The sequence below is a fragment of the Herpailurus yagouaroundi genome, unplaced genomic scaffold (assembly GCF_014898765.1).
Source record: "Herpailurus yagouaroundi ecotype Mexico unplaced genomic scaffold, PumYag 182, whole genome shotgun sequence".
NCBI classification, from domain to species: Eukaryota; Metazoa; Chordata; class Mammalia; order Carnivora; family Felidae; genus Herpailurus; species Herpailurus yagouaroundi.
In genome coordinates this window covers 3,844,567-3,864,432 of record NW_024412413.1, presented here as the reverse complement: position 1 = coordinate 3,864,432, position 19,866 = coordinate 3,844,567, and the positions used below count along the sequence as shown (strand labels likewise).

The following is a 19,866-nucleotide window of genomic DNA, read 5'->3' as shown; positions in this document are numbered from 1 at the left end:
TTGCCCTTTGAGGGGCACCGAGGAGCCCCCAGCCCTGCAGCGTCGAGGCGGGCCGGCTGGGGGCTCCCAGGCAGACGCAGGGTCAAGGGAGAATATGGGGCTCTCCCTCCCCAGCTCTAAATCAGGCCGAGGCTACCCGAAGGGAAGGGTGTCGGGTGCGAAGTGGTTACCAAACTCCCTGCTATTGGTGCTGGTGTTGCCCAAGCCCAGCAGGCCTGCCGACGAGGTCACGCGCACGGGCACACAGGCGCACGCCGCGGGGGAGGGTGCGCGAAAGCATTTCGGGGGCTCCGGGAGGGGAGGTGACCGTAGAGCTTTGTAAGAAAGGGCACGGGGGGGGGGGGTCACGGAACCTCAGAGGACGTCCCCACCTGCCTCTGTGAGGGGTGGAGTCAAGGAAGGCTTCCTGGAGGAGGGGACACCTTAAGTAAGGTGTGTGTTGTGTGTGGATATGAGTGGATGAGTGCACGTGGGTGTGTGCGCTCCTGGCGGTGGGCACAGCAGGAGCAAAGGTCCAAGGTGCAAAACAGTTTGCTGAGGGCGCCTGGGTGACTCGGTCAGTTGAGGTCCGACTCTTGATTTCGGCTCAGAACATGATCTCTCAATCGCGAGACCAAGCCTCCTGTCAGGCTCCAATCTGAGCATGCAGCCTGCCTAGAATTCTCTCTCTCTCCTTCTGCCCCTCCCCTACCAAAAATAGATAAATAAACATTAAAAAAAGGGGGGGGAGGGGAAACCAGGGCGGCTCAGTCGGTTAAGCATCCAGCTTCGGCTCAGGTCGTGATCTCATGGTTTGTGAGTTGGAGCCCCGAGTGCCGCTGGGATGGAACCTGTTTGGGATTCTCTCTCTCCCTCTCTCTCTCTGCCCCTCTCCTGCTCTCTCTCTCTCTCCAAATAAACAAATAAAAACTTAAAAAAAGAAGAAGAAATCGTTTGCTGATCTGACGCTAGAAGTGTGAGCTCAAGAGTAAGGAGAAAAGAGGCCGTCGAGGCTCGGGGGAGCCAGGTGAGGGCGGCCAGAGACACCCCACGAAGTGGATGGTGCTCTCTGCCCTGGTTCCGGGGCCGCTGCTGTGGATTTGGGCCTCAGAGCCTGCTCCGGCTACAGGAACCGTTCAGCAAAGCGGGTCAGCGGAGGCATGCTTCCTTCATCCCCGCTGTCACCCGCCAGCTCCCGCCGCATGCCAAACACCCTCACCCCCACGCATGTCCTCCCTGAGCTCCCAGACAGTCGTGCGAGGCAGGCTCGTCACGGGCCCATCCCACGGGTGAGCAGACCGAGGCACAGAGAGGCTGTTGAACTAGGGCTTAGTGGCCGGAGCAGGGTCTGAACGCAGGCAGTTGCATCAAAGCCCCGAGGGGCAGAGGGAGGGATGTGGGGCCTGGGGCTCAGCCTGGTCTCTTTGCCGCTGAGGGACTTCGGGCGGAAGAGGCACACGCAGCCCCCGGAGCGAGGCGTTTGGACCCTCCGTGGCCCTTGGGACTCAGCGAGTGGCCGGCAGGTGAACGCGGGGCGGGAGCTGGCCTCGCAGAGGGCACGTCGAGAGCGAGGCGCCCAGGAGGTGGGGTGAAAGGACTGTTCAGTCGCACCAAGAGGCCTGCGGATGGAGTCCCAAGTCCCACAGCCAGGCCCTGCCCGAGCCAGGATGGCGTGGGCGCTCCCCGCCGAGGCCCCGGAACCTGCCACCCGGCCCTCCCCTACCCAGAATGCGACACGTCCTGCTGTCCTGAAGTCCCCAAGCAGGCATGGAGGCCGGGCCCGTGCACCTGGAGGACATTTCTCGAAAGTCTCCCTTCCGTCCTTTGTGCCAGCTCCTGGCGTCACCTGCTTTAGGCCCCGCGCAGACTCTCGGTTACTCATCGGTTACTCATGGGGCGGCCACTCCCGCTAATTCCTTTTTTATTTGGTTCTAATGGGCCAAACCCTGTCTCGCCATGAAGGCGAGGGGAGGCGATGGGGGGTGGGGGGGGGGCAGGCGAGGGGTAGTTTGGGGAGAATCCCAGAGGGTGACATTGGGTCTTGGATCGGGGGGGCTTTGTGGCACCCGTGTTCTGCACGCACACACCTCGTGTCATTCCCACGCGGCCCCACGGGGGTGGGGGCATCACCGCGCTATTCTGCAGACCCGGATGGGGGGGCAGGCCCCTCCCGAGGTCACTCCTGGGGCCATCCCGCGAGCCCCAGGGGCACTGCCTACAATCCTCCTTCAGGGTGAGAACAGGTGGGTGACAAGCCCCTCAAACCTGTGGGCCCAGCTCAGCTACCACTGGTGGCTCCCCAGATCTGTGAGATGACCTCAAGACCCCGGGGCCTGACCCCACCCATCCCCGCCTAGCGCAAAGCCCCTGAGGCAGGGCCCGCTGTTTCCTGGCCAGTCCGTTCCTGGGCCTGGAAGGTCAAGGCAAGAACCGTTAGCCCCGTAGGGCCCAAGGTTTCAGCAAAGCAGGACACGGAGGGTGGAACAGGCAGGAGGGCGCTGGACCTGAAGCCATATCTGCTGTGTGGCTCCAGGCCAGTCACACACCCTCTCTGAGCCTGTGTCCCCATTTACAAAGTGGGGCTTACAGTTCTCACCCGCTCCACGCCCCGGCTCTGAGAGCAAATAGGACAAACGGCCATTGCCCTCACGTCACCAAATGGTGAGCAGGACTCAGGCGGCGGGGGTTGAGCAGGGAAAGCCCAGGGCTCCCAGGATGGGCCCAGGCATCACTCTGGGCTTCCTCCTTGGGGCCGACCCAGCCGGGCCTGCCCAGCTGCTCCCTCCAGGCATATTCTGGATGAATCCACAATCTCCGGAGCAGCACAGCCTTCAGAAACCGCTGCTACATGGGCAAACTGAGGCACCGGGCCCCTCGGGGACTATGCACCTCTATGCCTTTCCTATAGGTTGTTCAAGGTCAAGCCCTCCCTGACCCTGCTGGGTGCCAGGCTCAGAGAGAGCAGAAGCAGCCTCCTGCCTGCCCCATGCCCTCACCGTGCCAGCCAGACCACCAGGCCCAGGGCCTAGCAGGCTTAGTCCATCCCGTCAATCCTCGCCCTGACCCAGAGGAGGACACTGGACACCAGGCGGATCTTTGCGAGCAGCTCCTGGAGGGGACGGATGTCCCCTCCTGAGCAAATCGGGAAGGCGGGCAGAACAGAGCTACCCCCGCCCTCCAGGGGAGAGCAGGGCTAAACCCATCCTCCATATGCCCCGTGCGTTCCCCTCGCTGTCCCCTCAAAGCTACTTGCCACCTCCTGGCGTCCCCAGGGCCCTGGCACACTATTTTTTGAAGACCACAATTGAGCTCATAATGACCCGATTGACTGCAGGCCGGGGGAAGCAGGTAGGAAATGCACTTGGCCCCTTCTGAGAAGGGAAGCCGAGACTCTGGGACCTCAGAGCTGAGGCCCCTCCAGCGCTATCCTTCTGTCCCCAGCAAGGAACCTGAGGCCCGGACAGGGACAGTGTGCTGCCCCGTGTCACCCAGCAGCTCAGGGAGTGGAGCCCATACTGGAGGTTCTGAAGTGACTGAGGTGAGGCCAAAAGTCTGGGGCCACACACAGCCCCAGAGGGGAGGCTCAGAGTCTGGACCCTAAGATTGGCCAGTTGGGGGGCCTTGGACCAGTCACGGAGACCAGTCCCTGTCTCCACTTCCTCACCTGCAAAATGAAGATAATTGCTCCAAAACGGCCAAGCGGCTGAGCCAGAGGCGTGCCCCACGTGGAACCTCCGTGCGCGTGTGCGCACACGCGTGTGGCCATGGGCGTACACCCAGGCTTACACGTGAATGCGGTTCCCGCGGGTGTGAGCGAGCGTATGCACCTGTGCACGTCCGTGCTCGTGGCCAACACGGTTCAGACCACCTGTCGGCCCACCTGTACTCGGCCTTCATAAAACAATATGGCGTTTTCTACGACACAAGAGTAAAAGAGGCAAATAGCCCAAGTCACAACGGGCGAAGGATCCCAAGAGACACTTCTCCAAAGACGATCTAAAACCAGCCACCAACACGCGAAAAGACGCTCCACATCGTCAGCCGCCACGGAAATGCAGGTCAAAACCACAGCGAGGTACCAGGCTCCCCCCGCCCCCGACAGGATGGCGAAAATAAAGACAAACAGATGTCGGCGAGGATGCGGACACATCGACCCTCACGCGCTGCCGCGGGGAGCGAAGGACACGGCAGCCCCTGTGGAGAGCCGTCTGCCGGCTCCTCAAAAGCGGAGGGGGGGGGGCTGGGCTGCTGTCGGTTGAGCGCCCCACTCTCGGTCTCACGGTTCGTGGGATCCAACCTCGCATCGGGCTCTGCTCTGGCAGCACGGAGCTTGCGTGGGATTCTCTCCCCCTGTCTCTGCCGCTCCCCTGCGTGCCTTCTCCCCCCCGCCCCCCTCCCTCTCTCAAAACAAATAAACTTTAAAAAAGATGAAAGTTAATCATAGAATTACTACAGAGCCAGAAATTCCCCCGCAGGGTACCAAGAGAAATGAACACGTGCGTCCACGCAGCAGCTTTTACGTAAACACGGCAGGGTTACTTATGACAGCCCCGGAGCGGGAGTGACCCCAACGTCCAGCGGCGGCGAATGGATGGACAAGAGGTGGTCCAGCCACGTGACGGAATAGTCCTCAGCCACATAAAAGACTCAAACCCCGACGACACGGAGGAGCCTTGAAAACACGTACTGAGTGAAAGACGCCAGCCACAAAAGGCCACGTATTTATTGCATGATCCCGGGGATGTGAAATGGCCAGCATAGGTCAGTCCATGGGGACAGGAAGCAGATGAGTGTCGGCCAAAGGCCGGGGGCTTGGAGGGTGATCGCGGAGGGGTGCAGGGCTTCCTTTTGGGGTGCTAAAAATGTTCTACGATTGGTGGTGGTGATTTGTGCACGACTCCACGTTCAGACTAGAAACCACGGAATGGGACCCTTACGTGGATGAACTGTGGGCTCCGTGAATTCTACCTCAACAGGCTGTCGTAAAAACATACAGCACTTGATGGGTTTTAGCGGACTGCATACAACCTGTCCTCTGCTTGAACGCTCTCAGGATGCTGGGCTCAGAGGAGGCAGGTGACTGGCCCGAGGTCACACAGCAGGCCAGCTACAGAGCCGGGATCTCACTCGGGACCCCACAGTCACGCTCAGACTACCAGCTCAGACTACCATCTGCCAGGCAGCGACGTGCTCTGTCCTGCCTCGCGTCCTGCCGACGGTGCCTGGGACCCGGGCTGGCCAACGTCAGCCCTTGCTTTCTCTGTTACCATCCGGCACCCTCAACACTGACCACAGCCTGCCCTCCTGGCCAGACCCCCAGAGCCCTGGAGGCGAGGCCTTCAGCCCCCACCCATCCCCCGGCCCAAGGCCAAGTGCACAGCCAGGGGGCCGACAATCTGGGAGGGGGTTCCCTGAGAGTATGGGCAGGAGCCCAGGGTCAGAACCATGGAGGGTCAGCAGGACAGGTGACTGGGGGGTGACCGGGGAGGGCGTGGCCAGAGACAAGTCCCCGAGAAGGGAACAAGGAGAGCATGACATGAGGTTTCACTGCGTCGACTTGGGGAGCCCTTGGGGAGGGGGCTGGACTTTAAGAAGAGGAGGAGCCCCTGGAGGGTGACCCTACGAACGACTTTTTAAAAGGCCCCTCCGGCTGACCGTGAGCAGCACGGTGGGAGCAGGGCACAAGGGGCTGGGTAAGAAACACTGGTGGCCTGCCAGGCGGAGGAGGTGACGATGGCCGGGCTTGGGACACAGTCTAAGGGTAGAACCAACAGGTCTAGCAGGTGGACTGTTTAGGGAAAGATGAGCCCCGAAGTCTCCCGATGTGGGGCCCGGGCATCTGGCGGGGCTGTTACCAAGACAGTGGTGGAAAGGATCAGGTTTGGGGGAAATCAAGGCACTGCCTTTGGCCACAGGCAGTTTGGGGTTCCCCGGGGCACAGCAGAAGGGAGGCAGGGGACGCTGGGCACTCAGGCCCTGCCTGGGAGTCCCCCGGCCCTGCTGATCGCCATCACGGGGGCCAACCCAGACGGGACCGGGGTCCCGGGTGACCCTCCCCAGTCCTCCGTTCTCCTAGCCTCGGTTTCCCCATGTGACACAAAAGTGAGGCCAGTGCCGTGGGTTCTAAACCTCAGAACAGGGCTGCTGGGGCTGAGGTGGGAAAGGACATGAGAGGGAGTGGTCCCCAAGTCCTCCAGACCTGAGGCCTGGCCAGTGGGACGCTGCCAACTGGTGAGGGCATCTGAGTTCCCACTCCCACCCCAACCCGCCCGCAGCTCCTCATAAGCCTAGAAGTGGGATGAAAGTATTGCCCCCCCACACACACCCAATTTATGGGTGGAGAGATTGAGGCCCGGGAGGCGAGAAGACGCCCTAAGCCAAACTGGGAGCTCCCGGCGTCACTCAGGCAAGCAGGTGCACTGCCCATGTCCAGGTTTTAGGGAGCATAGGAACTGGGGGGCAGGGGGGAAGCCCGGGGACCGGGGTGGGGCTGGTGAGCCTCCCTGGGCCCCTTGGCCCCAGACCGTGCTCAGCCACCGGCCCTGAGCATCTAACTCCCTGCCTGAGGTGTATCCCGACCCGGCTGGGGGACGGGGAGGTGGTTCCTACAAGAAGCAGGGACGGCGGGTGTCAGGCGAGCCCAGAGATGCCTCCAAGCCCAGCGGGGTCCCGAACCCTATTTGTGCACTTGAAGAACGGCAAGCCCAGAACCTTGGCGCACCAGCCTCCCCTCCCCCGGCCCGGCCTGGGGTTTCCGTAGGGGCCCGGCCCGGACCCCCGGGGCCGGGATCCGGGCTCTGTCCCGTGACGGCCAGGCAGGTGCCTGTTTCTGCGCCTGTTCAGGGGAGGTGAGGAGGCCTCCACCTTGCAGGGTCCAGGCAGCGGGAGTGAGTGAGTGCCACGGAGGGAGGGCTCAGAGCAGCTGGGACGCAGGAAGGGCCCAACGCACGTGGGCTGCTTTTAATGATTCATGTCAGGATGGGCCTAGACCCTGGGCCTGGCACGGCTGCGTGGGTGGGTGCAGCCTGTGTTAAAGCCGCGGGCGGGCACGCGTTCTCTGTGCGTGTGTTTCTGTTGCCCTCTCTCTGTCCCTCTTTCTGTATGTCTGTCTCTCTCTCTCCTCCTCTGTCCCCATCTGTCCCTCTGTCTCCTTCTGGCCCCGCCCCGGCCCCCACCCCAGCTCACCTGTGGCTGAGTCAGTGTCTCCGCACTAAGCTCTTCTCTGCCGTTGTCATAAACAGAGCACTGGAAAACGTCCTGCCAGGTCCGAACACGCCGGGCCTTTGCTCTGACCCGGTGAGGCCCTCGCACGCCACGCAGCAGCCCTGCGGTGGCTCATGCTCCAGCTGGGCAGGGGGTCTCCAGGCCCAGAGTGGGCAGAGCCTGGCTTAGGGCCAGCATGAGCCCGAGCCCCGGGATCCGTGTCCCAAGCTGGGATGGCCTTCCAGGAGCTTCTACCCCCCCCCACTCAGAGCTCTGGGGATGCTGGGACGGCCTCTCCTGCAGCCCTGGCTTCTGGTAGCCCCTCTTGCTAGGGAGGTCAGCCTCAGACAGACTGCCCTCGAAAGTTCCTTCGTCCTGGCTTGCGGCAAATCAACAATGGCTTATGCGTGGGGACACGGTGGAATGAGAGCCCCTGTCCCTCTGGGCTATGCTACGGCCCCCTGGCAACTAGACTCCTGCTGGTGCACAGTGCTGGACTGCTGAATCACATCTCTAGGCCTGGGGCGCCCGGGTGGCTCAGTCGGTTAAGCGTCCAACTTCGGCTCAGGTCACGATCTCTGGGTCTGTGAGTTCGAGCCCCGCGTCGGGCTCTGTGCTGACGGCTCAGAGCCTGGAGCCTGCTTCGGATTCCGCGTCTCCCTCTCGCTCTGCCCCTCCCCTGCTCGCACTCTGTCTCTTTCAAAATTAAATAAACATCAAAAAATTTTTTTTAATTAATAAATCTCTAGGCCTTAGCGGTGTGTGACCTTGGGTGAGACATTAGCCTCCTGGGAGCCCCAGTGTCCCCGTCTACGGTGCACGGACAGTAGAACAGAAGTGATCCTCCTCGGCAGCAGGAAGCTTGGAGACCTGCTGAGGTCCGGCCAGGCCATGCCCCTCGGAGGCCAAGGGTGAAGGCCCCCCCACCCTGTTATCTGTGTCCTGCCTCAGTGGGCCAGAGCCCTGGATTCCCTGTCCACAAGACCCTTGGGCAGAACCCCAGCACGAGCACTGAGGAAGTAGAGGGCTTTCCTGCCCCCCGTTCTGAAGAGAGACCCCCAAGTCTTGGCAGAGGCCTGACCCCAGCCTCAGCCCCTGGAACGGGCGGGTAAACAGACCTAGAGAGCACGAGTCTGTGCCCCGGGTTGCACCACGGGACCCGAGAAGCAGCCTGGGCACGAGTTTCCAGGAGCGGGGCTGGTGGCCTTCACTGTGCCTCCCGGCGCCCCGCCCCAGAAGTGGCATACAGCAGGCACTCAATGCATGCAGGCTCAACACCAGGGGCTGCCAACCTCACACTCCTGCGCCACCCTAGGAAGCAGGTGACGAGTGACCTTCTGCCCTCGGACCGCCACCACCTCCCGGCACCCCCCCAACCCCGAGATGAAGGACACTCTCCTGGGAGGAGACGGTCAGATCTGGGTTCACCTGTCCGGGCCTGCCCCGCTGACCCCGGGGGACTGTCGTGCCGCTGACAGGTGTGCAGTTGAGAGCAGGGCCGCCCAGCAGAAATCTCCCGGAAGCCCCACAGGTCACTTAAGAAGAGTGAGAATAACGGGGTGGACTTCGTTTTAGTGACTGAGTTTATTTAGCCAATATATCCAAGGATCACCACTGTATCATGTGATCATTGCAGAGAGTATTAAAGAGGCAGTTTACTTGCTTTTTCTTTTGAAGTCTCCAAAATCTGTCGTGTATCTCACACATATGGCACATCGCGGTTGGCACGCACCCTATTTCCAGGGCTCCCGGCCAGCGGCGGCCCGGGAGCCCTCGTCCCTCCTGGGAACCAATGTCACAACTCCCCCTGGGCCTGGTCAGCAGCACCCCAGGCAAGGGGGGGCCTGGAGGTCAGCCTCTTCTCCAAGGATCCTGCCAGTGGCTGATTTGGAAGCCTAGAGACCCTCGTCTGTCAGAGGTAAGTCACTTCGCCCCCTCGGACTGTCCAGGAGCCGACGGCCTTTGCTGAGTCCCTACCGCAAAGCAAGCTGCCAGCCCCAGGCAGCACGTGAGCCAGGATTAGGGGCGGCCCCTATGCCTGGTCATGTCTGAGGCTGCACATGATGGGCGCGATTCAGTGTTCCATGGCAGCTGGGGGGGTGGGGTGCGGGGGCTGGAGCGCACACAGCCGCGGCCACCATGCCCTGTGCCCGCGGGTCCCGAGGGGCTCCGGGCTCAGGCTGGGGGTGGGGCAGTGGCTGGAGGGAGCCAGGGTTCGAGGGAAGTCCCTCTCCTGCTCAGAGACTTCCGTGCCTTCTGTGGGGCCCTCGGGTTCACTGCGCCCCACCCAGCCTGTCCCCTCCTTTAGCCTCGGGTCTCCCCACCCTCTGGTTCACCCTCCCGGCGTCCCTGGGAAATACCATCCCCTTTGTGGCCTCTGTGCCTTGGCACTTGCTGTTCCCTCCGCCCGGAACCGCCTTCCCCGTGCTCACCCCAGGCCAGTCTGGGTCACTCTGATTCTCTCCTGGGTCTCAGCTTACCGTCACCCTGTCAGGCGAGCCCTTGTCAACAGTCCCGACTCGACTACGGTGCTTGCCTGTGAGAGAGGCCCTGCCTTGCCCGGGGTCACCAGGAGCCCAACTTTCTAACAAGCATCCCCGGAATACAAGGCTCCCCCCACAACCCTCGCGTGGTGTCCCCTACCCCATCCGCACCACCCCCCAAGCTCATTGCCAGTTAACAGAAGAGGCCAGGCCACAAGCATCGCTTGATCACTGAGGAAATAGGCCTGGGGTGGGCTTGGGCTGCCAGAGGATGGAGGCCCCCAGACATGAGGTGACACCACGTGTGGGTCCTGACTCCCTGAAGGGAGCAGAGCAACAGAGGCACCTGGAGGGTCCCAGGCTGAAACCGGGGCAGTGGCATTGTAAGAAAGACCTATCTAGTAGCGAGTAGTGAGCTCCTCGTCCCTGGAGGTATACAAGCAACGGCACCAGGTGCTGGAGAAGGGATGGGACCTTGGCACAGGGGTTCATTTGCCTATTAAGGGGTTTCCCTTCAGCTCTCAAGATTTAGGCATGGCCCAAGGTCACAGGCAAGGCCTGAAGGGGGCCGTCCCACCCACCCCCTTGGGGCCAATCATTAATTGGCACCGCTTGAGTGGCTGCTCCCACGAGTGCCCCCGGCTGCCTGCCAACTCATGGCCCGTCTCCCATCTCGTGCCCGGGGCAGCCGCATGCCTCTGACATGGGCTGGCTTTGCCACCCGGCCCCGCTTCCTGCTCGTGACTCCCAGCAGCCGAGCCCTCCTGGCTGAAAAGGGAGCTGGGCCTTCGCAAGGCGCAGCCTGGAGCCGGGGAGGGCCGAGGGCGAGAGGCCTCAGCCCCGCTGGTAGGAAGCCCACCCCTCCCACCCCTGGGGCAGAGCGAAGGGAGAGCCTGAGGCAGGCGCTGAGCAGGCCCAGGGCTGACAGGCTCTGAGGACAAAGCCCCAGGACGTGAGCGTGGCCGGGCTGTGGACAGGAAAAGCCAGGGAGGGGTGAGAGGGCGTTCTCCAGGGAAACCAGACGCAAGCAGAGGGGAAGGGCCTTCCAGGGCTACGGGCAGTGGGGGCAAAGTCCCAGAGGAGGAAAGGGTTGGCACGCTCTGGGAAGAGGAGGAAGTGAGCCAGGCTGAAGCTCTGGTTTCTAGAAGGGATGCGGGGAGGTGAGGGTGATGTAAGACAGGGGCCACTCAGACTCCAAGCTAAGGAGTTAATTTTATCCTGGGCAATAGGGAGCTACTGCAGGTTTTGGAGGAAGGGAGTGACATGGCATGACCAGAGCTGGAGGGGAGGCAGGAGGAGGAACTGACGGTTGCCAGGGGAAGGCCAGCGAGGCAGGCCCCACAGTGGCCGTGGGGCAGGGTGGAGGAATGGACGGGGAAACGCCAGGTTTCTGCAGAGACGACAGGTGCGCAGGTCAGGGGGAAGGCTGGGGACGGCAGACTTAGGCAACAAGATGCTGAGCATGTCGGGCCAGAGGTTCCCATGGGTCCCCCTTGCTGGATGGCCCCCCGTGAGCAGCCCCAGGGGCGAAGTGATTGCAAACCCTCGCGGGCTCCTGTTGGACCAAGGGCTGGCCTCCGAGAAGGAACAGCTATGAGCTGTTAGCCGTGATCCAGGGGACACGTGACGGCCAGTAAAGGTCACCCGGGTGGGCACTGACAGTGTGAGCTATGGGGGGGGGGGGGCCCGGGTCACTGCTGGGGCCAACGTCGCTCCCCGTGGCCTTTATATGGGCATTTGTAGTGCATCGCCAGTGAGCTCCCCCGCCCGGCACCTGACCTGAGAAGAAGCCACGTGCCCGTCACTGCCTGTGTCTGGTGGCCCCAAAGGAAGTCCAAGCCCCAGGAACATCTCCTGTGCCCGTCTCTGCACAGTGAAGAAGTGAGGATTAACAGGGTGGTGGATGAGAACCTGGATCTGAACCCAGCTCTGCCGAGCACAGACCTTGTGGCCGCAGGCAACCACCCAGCTCGGCTGTGCGGGGAGGGGGGGCGGTGCTCACAGCCACCTTGGAGCCTGGAGTCTCGGGGAGGGGGGTGGGGGGCCAAATAGGCAAGGAGGCACCTGGGCGGGGGGCAGAGGGGGCCAGATAGGCAAGCGGGCACCTGGCGGGGGGATGGGGGGCCAAATAGGCAAGCAGGCACGTGGGGGGGGGGCAGGGGGCCAGATAGGCAAGGGGCACCTGGTGGGGAGATGGGGGGCCAGATAGGCAAGGAGGCACCTATGGGGGGGGTGGGGAGCCAGATAGGCAAGCAGCACCTAGCACAAAGCAGGTCCCGGGGCCGACGCCCTCCCCACTGCGGGGGGGATGGGCGGGGCACTCCTCCCTCCCCAACGGGCCGGGAGCTGCACTTGGGTGGTGGGGCCCCAGGGAGGGGGTGGTGCCACCCTCCTGCCTGTGCCAGGTGCCACCCACAGGCTGCTCACCACAAAGGGGCCCCGGGGGCTTTCCCCTGCGCCACCCCCAGCCCTACGCCGGGCGCTCCAAGCCCTGCACGGCTTGGCTCTGGCCCGGGTCCCGGCAGCTGTGGCTCCTCGGCCCACTGGGATCGGAAGGACGTGCTGAGCCTGCAGGCTGGGGTCTGAAATAACAGGGCCCCCCTGCATGTCTGGCGCTGTGCCCCCCAAGTTATCGCTCCCCCATCTGCCCCTCCTGGAAGGCAGGTTGCATCACCTCCGCACCCTCGCCTGTTCGACAGCTGTGTATCGAACCCACGGGACGTAAGCCCCAGAGGGGGGCCAGGGGAGGGCCCGCCCGCTCGGAGCTCGTGTCGCAAATAAGGGCTCTGAGGTCCCGAGCGCCAGGCCCAGGGTCACACAGCCGGTTTCTGATCTAGGTCGGGCTCTGGAGGTCCCACGTCTCCCTTTAAGCCCTTCCCTGGGCCTCAGTCTCCTTCCCTGTAAAATGGGCACCACAGAGCCCCCTCAGGACTGTGAGGACGTGAGATGGCACCCGCGGGACTGCCCACAGACTTGGGAGGCGCGACCCCTTCCTCGGCCCGACTCCACCCGCCCTGCCCGCCCAGCCTCCCCCGCAGCCTGGCAGACTCCCTTGGTGCTCCCACACGTGCCTGTACAGCATCCTCTGCCCGAAATTCCTCCCGCACAAACGGTACCATTCGCCTCAGCCCCCTGCCCCCAGACGCCACGCGGGAACTCCTGCTGTCCCATTCCAGATGGACAGAACCGAGGCAGGGGGTGTGCCTAGGTCCACACAGCATCCGCACGAGCGGGATGCGGCTCTAACCGCTTGCACCGCCTGCCACGGCCGGCCGGCTCACAGCCTCGCGGGAACGACGCCCTCCGGCCCCACAGCCCAGCGAGGGGTCCCTCGCCCGCGCACACGGGACCCTGGGGTCCCGAGCCCCTGCCCCCCCCCCAGGCCAGGCGCAGAGCAGGGCGCAGAGGGAGCTCCCGTCGCAAAGACACCGGCCGGCCTCGCCTGGCCTTGGGTGGCCCTGAAGCCCTGACAGTGGGGGGGGGGTCCCCGCAAGCCCGGAGGCACCCTTACCTACTCGGAGCTCTTGCCCGAAGACAGTCTTCTCGCCCAGGGCGGAGCAGTTCCAGCGTCCGAAGCGGAATTGGTACTGGCACTCGTTGATGCCCATCTGCGCCCCCTCCCCGATCACGATGATGGCATCGGGCCGGCTCTGGCAGATGGCACGCTGCCGTGGGGCCAAGCCAGGAATCTTGTTGCAGATGATGTTGGCTCCCAGGGCCACGACGGACGACAGCGCTCTGCAGAGACGGGAGAGGACACGGGCAGGTGAGTGGCTGCGCGGGGCCCCGAGCCCTCTGCCTGCCGCCCTGCCTCCCTCAGTCTCTGCCACCAGCCAGTGGGTTCTGGGCGCCCACCGTGGGCCAAGCTGTGCCCACCAGGCAGCCAAACACAGATCCCTGCCCCGGACGAGCCATTTCCCGTTGACCACAAGGCGTGATCCCAGCCTGAAAAGGCACTCGCGCCCATGCCTTCTCAGCCTCAGGACCACGGGAACCAGGGTCACAAATCCAGGAACCAACGGTCACCCAGAACGTAAGAACCACAGCTCTCCATGCCTCTGAACCAGACACACAGACCCTTCAGGTCCGAGAACTTCACGCCTGGGATTTGACAGCCATCAGCTCCGAACTGTCCGAAGCTTCCCCAACTGCCGACCATCAGACTTCCCCACTACTCGCACGCCCTGGGCTCCCCCTGGGGTTCCTGGGCCAGGCAGGCTGCTGAGCCGGGTGGCCCTGCTGGGAGCCAAACCCATAGGCTCCTGACTCCATTTACAGCCCATCTATAGTCCTGGGAAGGCACGCTGCCTCTCTGAGCCTCAGTATCCACGTCCATGAAATGGGAGTATAAAGCATCTACTCCTACCACCCTACCACCACCACAGGGGCTCAGACCAGACGGCCTCGTGGAGAAAGACTGTCCTCTCGCTTCTGGATCACTGGGTAGATTCAGGAGAGGGACCAGGAGCTGATGTGAATTGAGCCCCTATCGTGTGCTGGGCTGGGTGGGGCTGCTTTACTGCAACATCGTATCCCTGCCCCCCCACCGGTGGCCCCCTGAGGCTGCTGTGGAATTAACCTGGCACCCGCCAGGAACTGAGGCCTGGGGCAGGAGGGCACTTGCTGGGCTCACTCTCTCCTAACTTGAGGCGTTTATCCGTGTGTTTGTTGTAGGAGGTGGCACCCACTCCACATAATGCCCATTTAAAAAAAAATTGTTTTAATGTTTATTTATTTTTGAAGGAGGGAGAGACAGGGTGTGGTGGGGGGGGGGTGGTGGGCAGAGAGAGAGGGAGACACAGAATCCGAAGCAGGCTCCGGGCTCCGAGCCGTCCGCACGGAGCCCGACGCGGGGCTCGAACCCACAAGCCGCGAGATCGTGACCCGAGCCGAAGTCGGACGCCCAACCGACTGAGCCCCCCAGGCGCCAACGTTACCCATTTTATTTTATTTTTTTAATTTTTTTTCAACGTTTTTTATTTATTTTGGGGACAGAGAGAGACAGAGCATGAACTGGGGAGGGGCAGAGAGAGAGGGAGACACAGAATCGGAAACAGGCTCCAGGTTCCGAGCTATCAGCCCAGAGCCCGACGCGGGGCTCGAACTCACGGACTGCGAGATCGTGACCTGGCTGAAGTCGGGCGCTTAACCGACTGCGCCACCCAGGCGCCCCACGTTACCCATTTTAAAGTGTGCAGTCAGTTCAGCAGTGGTGAGCCATGCAGGCACCACCCCTACTGTGTTCCCAGACGTTTTCACCGCCCCCGAAGAGAAACCCCAAGTCCCCTGGGCAGTCACTCCTTATTCTATTCTCCCAGGTTCTGAAACCACCAATCTGTTTTCGGTGCCTGTGGATTTGCATATTCTGGACTTTTCGTATCGATGGCATCACACGCTGTGTGACCTTTTGTGGCCGGTTCCTTTCACTTGGCATCCTGTTTCCCGGCTTCAGCCCCCTTGCAGCAGGTGCCAGGGCCCTTTCATAGCTGAATCCGTCTCCATCGTAAGCAGGGACCACCCTGCACGGATCCAGGCACCAGGTAGCGGACGCGGGGTTCCTCCCCACCTCTCGGCAACCGCGAACAGCACCGCCGCGAACATGGGCGTGTAAGCTTTGGTCTGAGCCCCTGTCCGTGGCAGTTTGTATAGCTTTCGGAGCGGCCCCCGAACTGTTCTCCCGCAGAGGCTGGAAAACTCATTATTTGGTTTCGAGCGCCCGGAGGAGGAGGGCGGGCAAGCTGGAAGGAGGTGGGGGTGATCTTGGCAGACCTTTGGGCAACGGCGGAGTTTCAAAGTGGCATCCAGCTTCCAGACGGCAGACCAGGCCTGCTTAGCGAGGGGCAAAGTGTGGGAATGAGGGAGACCACCAGGGGCTCCCCAAAGCTGATGTCCCTGGCCTTGGCCTCCTAGCGCCACTGAGTTCCCTCCTCCTCCCCACTGGCTGCCGGCCCCTTTCTTGAGAGAAACGAGTCAGTGTTTTTCCAGGGCAGCCAGGCACCCACAGCCAGCTGGGAAAGTCCCCGTGTGGCATGAGTCCGCAGCACGTGCTGTAGCCAGAGTGCCCCGGCGACACTCAATCCCCACGGCCCGCCCGCCCCACTCACTAATCTGGCCAAGACCCCCCTGGGTCTCCCACGGGCACAATGGGCAGAAATGCCCGAGGCTGGCATGGAGGAAGATCATCTGGGCGGGTTGGGCTGGGAGCGGGCTGGAATCCGGGGAGTTCAGCCCAAAGTAATTGTAGATGCTCAGAAAACCGACCCGGGGAAATGAGATGGATGGGAACCAGCCCCCAGGCCTCGGGCAGGAGCCCGCTCTGGATCCCGGATGCTAAAAGCCAGCTCCCCAGTCCCAAAGTCTGCCAGCAGACTCCAGGCTGCAAAGCTCACTGCCTGGGTTAAGAACCCTGCTGGGGGTAGGAGCTTGGACAAATGGGTTCTGAATTGGAGGCGGGGGGGGATCCCCAGTGGACCGAGGGGGGATCCCAGGGGCCGACGCAGATGTTGCAGCCCTGGTCTCCCGTCTCCAGGAGCCCCCAAAGCCCCCCTGCCAGCACCCAGGTCTGGCCATGTCACTCCCCTGCTCAGGGACCATCCACAGCTCCCTAGGCTCCTTGGTGTAGAATCACAGGCCCCCCGGGATCCGACCTCCGACCGCCCTGCCATGCCTGCCTGTGCCGGTCTCTCTGCCTTTATCTTTCTGGCAAACTCTGCTAGCCTTGTGCCCAAGTGGAAAAGCCCCCTGAGCTCACACCCCTTGGCCCCCAGGCACTGAGAAAGCAGGTGGTGGGCATTGTCTCTCGAGTAACAACCCCCCACCCGCCCCCCACGGGCTCACAGTGGCTGTTTCCACATCCAGCCTTCCCAGCAGACCACAAGCAGGGCCAGGTCAGAGCTAAATCTGGGGCTTGGTGGGCCGGGGGGAGGGGGCAGGGGGCTCCCCCTGTAGCTGTCCCTGAGTGTTTGCAGAATGGCAAAATGGATGAACAAATGAGTGAATACTCAAAGATTACATCCAAAAGAGCTCCTCCACCTTAGTAACAGAAAGGCAGTCCAAGTCCAAAATGCTCAAGGGACTCGAATAGCTATTTCTCCCAAGAGCCATAAACGGCCAACCAGCACACGAGGAGGTTCTAACTCCCGCTCGCTCGCGAGAGAAACGCAAACCGAAGCCAGTGACGTGCCACCACACGGCCGCTGAGACAGCTTCAGTCACAACAACAGAAAATGACAGGTGTTGGCAGGATGTGGGGAAACTGTGTGGCACCGACGGGAACGTAAAAGGCGGCGGCCACGTGGGCAGCCGTCAGGAAGAGCCTCAAAAATCCCCTCGGACCCAACAATTCCACTGCTTGGTATTTGCCCCCAAGACCTGAAGACAGGTGTAAATCCCCAGGGACAGAAGATAGACCAGTGGTCGCCCGGGGCTGCAGGGAGGGGGCCCGGGGAGCGCCTGCCTGCTTGAGAGGCGTGTTGACAAAGTGTGGCAACCGGAGAGAGGTGACGGTCACACAGCATTGTGAATGTACTAGAACGCCTCCGAGTTACATCCTTTTTTTTTTTAAATTTATTCAAAAAAATTGTTTAGGTTTATTTATTTTGAGAGGGAGAGAGAGAGAGTGTGTGAGCAGGGGAGGGGCAGAGGGAGAAGGAGTGAGAGAGAACCCCAAGCAGGCTCCGCACTGCCAGCGCAGAGCCCGACTCGGGGCTCGAACCCGTGAACAGTGACATCAGGACCCGAGCCGAGATTAAGAGTCGGGTGCTCGGCTGACTGAGCCACCCAGGCTGCCCCTATGTTATGTGGACTTTGGACACAAGTTTTGAAAACCCTACGTATATGCAGGACTTCTGCACCCTTGGACAGGTGGGATGGGTAGAAGCGGACAAGAGGGGCCTTGCCTGGCTGATCCCCGCCTGTACGCTTCCCAGGACGTGTGGGGCTGACGGAGTAGGGGACACGAGAGCCCCCGGCCACCCCCCAGCAGCCAGCGCATGGGTCAAAGGCGAAGCAAAGGCATCAGGGAATCTATTTTGTGCCCGGAGCATAAATAATCAGATGCGGTTGCTAATTCAGAAATCGTTTCTCCACTAACAGTAGTAAATACACTTACTCCGAGCGCCCATGTTGGGCAACACGGGCCTCCGCTGGGTCTCAGTGCCCTCCCTGCATCCCCGTGTCACAGATGTGCAGACCGCAGCTCAGAGAGGCTGGGGGCCGTGCCTGAGGCTGCACAGCCAGGCTCAGAGCCCGGTCTCTGCTTCCAGAACTCAGGCGAAGGCAGCGCTGGGGTCCAGAGCCCCGCACACAGCAGGTGCACGACAAGTGCCGGTGGACGGCCTCGAGCGGAAAGCTGTGCCCACTCCTTAGTCCCCAAACACAGCTTCACATCCTTCCCTTGCTTGAAATCCTCCAAGGTCACTCAATAATCATTCCACATTTACGGACGGCTTCCGTTGCTGGTGTTGGCCGTCTCAGCCGCGCTGTCCCTTCCCCACCAACTACGGCCCACACGTTCACCGCGAGTCTGAGCACTGCCCTCCCTGAGAAGGCCTGGCCCTGTCACACTCCGACCCTCAGCCGTGCTCCTGCCACCTGGAGGGACAGGGCCTGCAGCCCTGGGCCACCGGCCCTCATCAGGAAACCGTCAGAGCGGAAAGAGGCAAAATTACGTGATAACTGAAAACTGGTGACCTGGAGGAGAGGGGAAGAGGGGGGATGGGAAGGGGGAGGAGGGGAGAAGAGAGGAAGAAAGGGGGGAGGAGGGAGGGAAGGGTGGAGGGAAAGGGGAGGAGGGGCAGTGGGGAGGAGGAGGAAGGAAGGGGGAAGGGGCAGGGGGAAAGAGAGGGAGGAAGGGGGAAGGGAAGAAGGAGGAGGGTGAGCGCAGGCCGCATCCTGGAATAATCTGGAATAATCGGCAGTTTGGGAGCGAGGGCAGGCTGTGAGCACCCTGGTCCCGCCCACAGGATGGGCCTGCCTGTCACCCCCAAGCAGCAAGATCCCCACCCTGGGCGGCTTCTCAGCCCACAGCCGCCCACCCAGGTGCCCCGGGAGGGCTGGCAGGGACGTTCTGAGTGGCCCCGAGCACAGAGAAGCCAGGCTGGCCGCTCGCGTTTCAGTCATCCCCTGGCGCTGTTCAGGGGCCTCGGGACGAAGGCAGGAAGCCAGGACGAGTCCTGCAGGGACGCGCCCCCCTGCGGGTTCCCGGCTCTGGGCTCCATCAAGGGTGCCAAGGGACAATAGGAGATCTTCCTACCTTGCCAGAGGTCCCAAGGGGCCAGGGCTGCCTCTGGGACTAGGGGACGCCAGAGGGCGAGGGGCGAGGTGGCCACTGCCAGGTAGCAGGTGGTGCAGAACTGGCCAAGGGGGTGGGACGCTGGCTATGGCCTTGGGCAGGTCACCCAGCTGGCAGCCGGTGGGGCAGGGGTTAGGACACGATCACCGGTGCGAGCCAGCTTGGTTGGAACCCTGGCTCTGACTCCTCGTAGCTGTGAGACCTTGGGTAAGTTTCTTAACTTTTCCGTGCCTCGGTTTCCACACCTGTGAAGTGGGGTGTGTCAGAGCGGCTCGGAGGAGGACACGATTCTGGCCTGTGGTGAGTGGTCCTCAAGGCTGGCCATTGTCGACCCTCCCTGGGGACCCGTTCCTGATCTCCATGCACCGAGCCACCGGGATCCAGTCCCTCGTGGGGATCAGGGACCAGCTGTGTCGATCGGGAGGCCCAGCGCTCAAACTGGCAATTCTGGAGCTGGTGGGTGTCCACACCCACCGCCACACCCACCACGACTGGGTCCATTCGTGGATCGGCCCTTCCCTCGGACGCAGCAGATTCAGTCTGGGGCTACGCACCCAAGTGAAGCAAACGCTCACAGTTACCACAGGACGAGCACAGGTGTTCCCAGCGCAAACCGGGAACCACAACCCCGGTGTCCGTCCATCCGTCACCAGCAGAATGACACAGTTTGGCATGTGCACACGGCGGGAGGCTTTAGCAGTGACAAAGGGCAAACAGCTTACACGTGAGCCAGACAGGAGAAATGGCCCAGACCATGCAAAACGCACCTTCAACATAGAGGCCAGGAGTTACCCTTAGCTGGGGGGGGGGGGGGAGGGAGGGTTGGGGACGGACCGGGAGGGGCCCACAGGAGTCTTCTGGGTTCCAGACTGTTCCCTCTCCCAAGCTGAGAAATGGATTACATGAGCG

The 19,866-nt window shown here is 62.1% G+C and overlaps 1 protein-coding gene across 1 annotated transcript in view; it reads right to left on the bottom strand.

Annotated features, from left to right (window-relative positions):
• Window positions 1–19,866, bottom strand: part of WNT7B (Wnt family member 7B) — a 42,006-nt gene that overhangs the window by 8,585 nt on the left and 13,555 nt on the right. The window contains exon 2 of the mRNA XM_040490559.1: window positions 13,177–13,403. Coding sequence (XP_040346493.1) covers window positions 13,177–13,403 — 227 coding nt within the window. The remainder of the gene's footprint in view (window positions 1–13,176; window positions 13,404–19,866) is intronic.